At 32.2% G+C, this 7,644-nt stretch overlaps 1 protein-coding gene across 10 annotated transcripts in view; it reads right to left on the bottom strand.

Annotated features, from left to right (window-relative positions):
* Positions 1-2,891: 2,891 nt before the first annotated feature.
* Positions 2,892-7,644, bottom strand: part of LOC145315792 (uncharacterized) — a 32,816-nt gene continuing 28,063 nt past the window's right edge. For 3 of the 10 annotated variants that reach the window (XM_080155882.1, XM_080155885.1, XM_080155884.1), the window contains exon 10: positions 2,892-4,037. Coding sequence is in view for 7 of the 10 variants with exons in the window: in XM_080155884.1 (XP_080012010.1) it covers positions 3,380-4,037 (658 nt within the window). In the remaining 3 variants the exon portion in view is untranslated. Of the gene's footprint in view, positions 4,038-6,194; positions 6,246-6,621; positions 7,520-7,644 lie in introns of all 10 variants that reach the window. The other 7 variants (XR_013878135.1, XM_080155879.1, XR_013878136.1 and 4 more) reach the window with 4 other exon arrangements.

The raw sequence follows: 7,644 nt of genomic DNA, 5'->3' as shown, positions 1-7,644 counted from the left end.
AGGTTAATAGACAAGTTGTCAACATGGGAATGTACTTGGATAACTTTTGGCTCACCATCACCACCAGTAGGAGCATCATAAAGGTCATCAAGATTTTAAATTTTTTTTAACACATCAAAAAACGTTTCTGTAAACTTTTGAGGGTAATTTTTTTCTTTAACATGTATTTAGATACATCCATAAGACTAGGGGTCAGCAGTTGTCCTCTAAAGTGATAGGGGTCAAATCCCTTAAAAAATTGTTAATTTATCAGAATCAATCTTTAATAGAGAAGAAAAGTGCCAAAAAATCTTTTTTCCATTGATTTGTTTTGGATTTGCATATCTTTTTGGTTCACCAGAATTTCTCTTAATGCTGTTTTTGAGATCTTGTGCTTCAATGGTGCTAATTTATAAAAAAAATTACAGTTGAAACTTGTAAACAAAAGATGCATTTACATTTTATATTTACAGTAAATAAAGCTGCTATACTGAAAATTCGGATTTGCCTATTTTTTTGGTTCACAGTTTATAACTAAATTAGCAGTGTTCGTTCACATCCCTATTATAGTAAAAGGTTCCAGGTATTCCATATGGAGTTAACAAAACTTTTAGGCAAGGCTAGTCCACTGCATTTAAAAGATAAAAATCCGCCAAATTAGAATAAAATATAAAAGGGCCCGCCAAATTCGATTTATTTATTAGTTTAAAAGGGCAATTTAGGGAACAATTCTGTAAATAATAATTTTAATCCACAGTTCGGTTTGTCGGTGTTTTATATGCGGTGATCAAGCTTCTCCATATTCTACTTCTTCATTTAGATTAAGTTAAACTTCAACACTGATATTCTGTGTGTGTGTGTAATAGTGATTTATCGCATCGTATTATAAACAGTTTTCCGCGGATATAAATTATATATAATAAATTATAGGAATAAAATTGGTTTTACTCTTATGTTTTTTTATATTCGTAGAAAATTGGTTATAATACGTTGATATAAATAATTTTTTAGTATGGCTGAGAATCTGTTCTAATCCACCAGATATTAATCGGTTTCGAAGCGATACTGGAATAAAGATTCTATTCATATTGTATTGGAAGTATAATAGTATGTTTCCCGTATGGATTCGAACCCTTATCCTTTCTTTCTTTTCCTTATCATTATTGGGTAGTAAGAAGAACGCCAACATTTGAATTTCATATATGCGCGTGGCATTCAAAACAATGAACGCGCACCAAGCCAAAACAAAGCCCATGTGGCCATTTTGATTTATTCCTTTAATAAGTACGCGCTTTTGTGTGAATGAAAACCCATGTATAGCAATGAAATGTGGTGTTATCCGTGCTGAATATACCTTGAGTGCTTCCCGGCTTGTCATGATCAATGATTTGGTAAATATTTAATTCTTTTAAGCATTTAAATTAGAATGGAAAGATATTTTCAAGGAAGCCAAATTAATTTTCTTATTTTTTATTAAAATAGACCAAGTAATTGATTTATTTTTGTATCAGAATATTTTTATAGTAGTCTAAAATGATTCTACCTATAATTTATAAACTCGCATTATGTTTTGATTTAATTTTGAAGAGAAAAAGCCTAGTTTTTTCATACGCTTATAAAATAATATATTGCAAATCACGCAACCTTTTTAAAGACGATTATGTCCATTAGAAAAAATATTTCTTTTTTATTTTACAAACATTTTAACATTTTAATATATCTTTATTAATTTTGTTATTGTTTGTTTCAGTGCCCACCGTTTCATACAATAAACTTGTATTTGTAACTGCACTAGTTTTGATTCATGCGGGTAGTAGCAGGTTTAAGTGCGTCTGCACTATAAGATCTTGTGTACGGCCGTAGGTCAGGCATCAGCCGTCTACGTCAGCCATGTACCGAAACACATATCCATTTAAATGATAGATTTAATTTTATAATTTGTTTTTTTTAAGATAATTACAACTAAAACGTATTGGAAATTTAGGATAGCGAATAACGTTGATATTAAACATTAATTTATTTATATACATTTTTAATCTGTAAGCTAAGATTTTAGGCCAATGAATTTTTTTGATTGGCTTATCAAAGTAGAAAACTATCATTTTCTCAGATACAAGATACTAAAAACTTTTTGAACACAAAATATAAATTTTTAATAGTTAATTACTGCATCGTATTATAGACAGCTTTCCTAACATTACTGGTAATAATATTATGATTTTTTCATATTCTTGGAAAACTAGGTATAATACGACACATGGTTTTTCAGTATGGCTTAGAACCGGTTTTTATCCTGCGGATATTATTTGGTTTCAAAGCCCTACTGAAAAAATATCATTTATTTATTTGTTGTCTGTAGAAAAGTGATGCGCTACGCTTTCAGTCTCTCACGAAATAAGATGATCATTAATGTTTATTGGATTGGAAAAGTGATGATTCTGTCTTGGTTGTTTGCGCTAACACTACAAATTATATTTTCTTTAAACACAGACACACTTTATCTTTTAAAAAGAATAGATTGAATAAAATTATTGTTCATTTGTATAGATAAGAACCAAATAGAACGACTTGATACTATATTATTTTATTTAAAAACAAAACATTTTAAAACAAGGATGGCATGAAATCATCCATGAAAGCAAAGCTCTATATATTTAGACTGTAGGACAAACGAACATAATCACTTGTAAGTGTCAGAACGTAGTAACTATTAAATATACATTTTAAGTCTTAACAAAAAGTTATGAAAAATGCTGTATAAGAACATACTTTCATTTTTAGGACTTGATAATAGAGATGCTTTGATTATAATATTGTACCTTGTTTGCCAAGCAATTGTTATTTAAAATATGAGACATCTCCAAACATTGAAAATGGGACAGAAAGACCAACATGCAGTTTTAAAAACATAATTTGATTATAATGTTTATTTATATGTATGAGATAAAAATCTAAAATAATGATGAAATCACAAATTTATAAAATAGTGAAAGTTATGAAAATTAAAATCACTAATTAAATATTGGATCACAATATATTAATATTACATGTATTTATATCATTTTTAAATTGCAGCAGATTATTTTTAATTTATGTAATAAAATATGAAAAAAAATTAAAATTTTCGGCAATATATCTAATTTCTTTCTTTATATGTTCTATAATAATTTGAAGGAGTTAATTTATTTTTAAGTAGAATGTTAAAATTGTTATAAAAGTAAGGCTTAATTCTAATATTTCTATCACGGATGATACACTTAAACACAAAATTTAAAATCGTAGATTTTATCACTAAATCTAGTGTCTTTAAGTTTAAAATATGTTCATAAAATCTTTCGTTACTTTTTTTTCTATACATTTTAAGAATAAATTTAACTTTATTGATTGACTAGTTATTGAATCAAAATCCAGTATAGGATCTTGAATTTCTTCTGGAGAGCGTACTAAAGCCCCAGTCATGTTTGTCATCCAGGATTGACGAATACCTGGAAAAGTTTGGAGTTTCCTCTCTGGCAGTAGCTCCAGTGCCAGCTGAACCACCTCCAAAGTTTGCACCGTTAAAATTGTCAAAGCTACCATCTCTGTAGAGACCACTGCTTCCGGAAGCAGCGGCTACACTGTTTCTTTTCAGCAACGGGTAGGTTGGTGTCCGCCTTCCATAACTTTGTACTTCCCTTGCAGAATCTCCGCCTCTCAGGCCAGCTATAAACATCTCACGGTCCCTTGACTGGACTGGGGTCACTTCACGTGAACCGCGAGTATAACCGCCGTACATCATCATATCAGCAGCTGTTGGCCCCGCCATCCTGCTCGGTGACCGTTCAACACGAGGCGGAGGATCATAGTACGGATAATTGTAGCCGCTGCCGTCGGAAAATTCTTGATTGTGTTCTAGCGTGGCAGATTTTCTGATGCCGGGTGGACGGCGGAAGGACTCCTGCGTGCTGCTGCGCCTGACTATAACTGGGGAGGGCGGTGGGAGGGTTCTTGTGTTGTTTTGAGGGCGGGATAGGTAGCTGCCCAAAGGGGTAACATCAAAATTCTGCCCGGTGCTCAATCTTTAATAAAAAATAAGTTATAATTTATTATTTTCATTTGGTGGTATCAAACGCTTTACAAAAGTCAAACTGACATGACAAAAATTCACCTGTCCTAGATTATAAAAGATTATTAGCCCTTTCTGTAATATGATTCATATACATATACAAACATGAGGAAAGTTGTCATTAATCTTGTTCAAAGTCTTATAGACAAGTCATAATATTATTAACATGTTCATAAAATAATTCATTTTTTTATGTTGAACTTTATAGAAATATAACATAAGCCATGGCAATAATGCATATAGCATAAGATCATAAAACAAAAGTAATACAGTGTGGTTTGAAATACCCTGAGATAAATACCCCAAAAATAAAAATAAACGGACAAAAATCCTCTTACAACTTAGACATAGAAATATCACATATTTGTATTAATGTTAGCCAAATATTTATAATGGTTTTGTTTACAAACAGACAGAGTAAGGGATGCCTCACTTAAAGAACACACTATGCGTATTAGAAATCATACTTATGGTCATACATTGGATTTTTCTCAAAGTGTAAATATATGGTTGTCGTGTGAGTGATCTGGTAGTGTTTAAACTTACTCATTAGTATTGATGATTACCTACACAATACACATAGCTAAACGTGTTATGATATATAGATACTTGATAGTTAGTAATCATGCCCGATTAAAAATCAAAATGCCTAACACAAAAATGTTAGTTTAGTAATAAAACAAACAAACTTGCTTATACAAAAAACTCATGGATTTTTAATTAATATTTTATAAAATACATATGATATTATTGTAGTAGTTTCAAGGACAACAATGCCATTTAAGCCTTTTTGCACGTTTTTAAAAGATTACCAAGCATTTCTTTGGGAAAAATCCTTTAAATTATCATCTTCTAGTTCAAATTTTGAAACATTATTTAGTATTGAAGTTACACTATATCTAGGCCTAGCCTATTAACGCCACTTACGAAAGACTTTAATGCAGATTGCTTCGCTGCTTATGTATTTATATATGTAACTAATTGAATATTAAATTATAATCGTAAAGGATAAAAAGAAAAATATAAATGTCGTCATTTCCTAAATGAAACTTAAAAATTTTGTCACAATAGCTTTTGATAGGTTATTTTAGGTAAGGTAAGGTTAGGTAAATTTTAATTATTGCCCCGCAGGAAATTGGCCCCGAAGAAAAGCTACTTTGAAAATACGACAAAATCCGCTACTTCGTTTCATTTCATGATATTTTTTCTTGTTTAAATAATTTTTTAATGATTGTAAATTTATTATCTCATAAAATTAAGAGAAAAGCATTTTGCATAAATATCTTTTTTTCCAACTAATGGTAACAGAGTAGTATTATAATTTTACTCAAATCAATAATATTTTTTGTTAGTAAACTTTCATGCAATTTAAATACACAAGGATTGCAAATAAAAAGTAATATTCCTATTCTGTCAAGGATGTAAAGTATTATTCCGGCATAATATTTACTCTAAAGAAATGTGTTATTTTATATGTATTTCAGAACAAAGTTTCTATTTTAAGTAAACTACATCAGATTTCAGTTAAGACTAAGTAACACTGTAAAAAATATACACATTTTAGTGCTTTTATTAAAGATAAACGGGTTAAATTTCTTCCAAGTAAATTGATGAAAAGAGATTAAAAACTCAGTTTACTGTATATTTAATTTTAGTTTAATAGAGAAAAGTTCTAAATTCATGAATATTTTTTTTACAGTGTCCAATAAAAAAAGCCTGAATATGAAATACAAAACATAGCTGTCCAATTGTGCTCATTCAGACAAGGACGAATGTCAAGGGCACAGCGCAGCAGCCAGCTTGCATTGCTTCTACACACTATCTGAAGCCACTCATTTGTGCTGGCCGGCTGAGGTGTGCGCGAGCGCGTGCTCGCCCCGTCGTTTGACACACTCCTGCCATGCCAGCTCGACCTCACTACTTTATATTTGTTTTACTGCGTGTATAGTGTATGTGATGATTATATATGTAGAATACACATTGTCCTAGTTTTGCACATATTTCTATTTGTATTTGTATGCTATTCTAAAGAGAGTGACGTCATTAAGTCACTGTTTACAATATCATTATATCTAGAAATATTATCTAATTCACTCCTCCAAGCGCAGACCTTTGAAAAGTAGAGAGAAAATAATTCTAGAAGTAATTCTTCTTTATGTCCCTAAAAATAATAAACAAATAAAAAGAAGCAATGACAGTACATGCTAAGAGTAAAAATACATGAAATTTAAAACAGATTAGTAAAGATATTTGTTTGCTTTCCTTGCCTGTTTATTTAAAACTTTCTTTTACTTGTTTTTAACTTAACTTAACTTTTTTTTCTTGAAGTAAAAATGTAATACTAAAAAATCTGTGCAAAGTATCAAAATTTTTAAAAAATGTTGAATATAATTAATAAATAAAAACATTTTGAGAAAAGGATATTTGAACATAATTGAAGAGAAAATAAGATTTATTCTTTGTATAAAATATGAAACGTGAAGATCATGCTTAAGACAATTTTTGGTTGAAAAATGTAAATTATTTGACATGTTCACCTGTTGTATTTTCTTGGCAAGGTGTTGAAATCCTTGCCCCGCTCTGGAACAGATATTCTTCGCCAGCTCTGTCTATTCCTGTCCTTGAGACTGCCGCCGTAGGCCGTGGATCCAGCACCGTAGCCGCCGTCATCCGACAACAATCGTCCTCCTGCAGTTAATGGAGATCGTCTAATTATATCATTTTGTGCCGAACCGGCGGAATAATAGGCGGAGCCAGGACTATGCACACTAAGGGACGAGGTGGGGGAAATGGCACCCAAGGCACGGGTTTGTGACAAAGAGCGTGTCCTTTCTGTGGATGCCCCAGCTCCGCCCAGGACGGAGGAGGACCTAAGGTAATCAGAGGCAAGATTGTGTCTGTCTGTAGTGGATGTGTAGTCTGTGTTACTGCTGTGTCTAGAGTATCTTCTTGTTATTGGGCTTGTCAACTCTCTCTTGTAGTCTGCAACTGCTTTTGATATATCTCTGCCATTGCTGTATTTAAGATCAAACAGCTCCCTTGAGATGCTGCGACGCGACACTGGCCTGGAAGATGTGTATCTTGCGGCTGTTGCGTCATCACCAACACCCTCATGAGACATTGAACCGCGAGAAATTTTACGTTCCACTCTGTTGAGCAGACCACTCTGGGATAATCTTTCCTGGAAAGAGTCATCCCCTTCAGAAATCAAGTCGGGAGCACCGAACACATCAGAAGTTATGGACTCCGAATCTGGAGTTCTATAGCCGTCAGATATTTCGCTGACCTCGGTTGAATGTTCGATACCCTGTCTGCGCAGTTTGTTGACCCCAGCAAGTAGCACATCCTGTTCTATACCAGAGTCCTCCAGCCGTTTATGTTGATGATTGTTGTGTAATGAATTTATGTTTGATCTATAATGTTGTTGCCTCACACCTAAAAAGGGGATCAAATTGTCTTATTTCACGTGTTGTTAGTTGAAAAATAGAAAATTTTAAATAGTTAAAGGAAAAAAATAATATGTACTGAAAAAATGCACACATTTACAGGAGAAAGATAAA

Source organism: Acartia tonsa, chromosome 4 (genome assembly GCF_053477335.1).
Source record: "Acartia tonsa isolate MP-2025a chromosome 4, ASM5347733v1, whole genome shotgun sequence".
In the NCBI taxonomy this organism is placed as follows: Eukaryota; Metazoa; Arthropoda; class Copepoda; order Calanoida; family Acartiidae; genus Acartia; species Acartia tonsa.
Note: the sequence above shows the minus strand (reverse complement) of the source record. Positions and strands in the feature narration are given on the sequence as shown.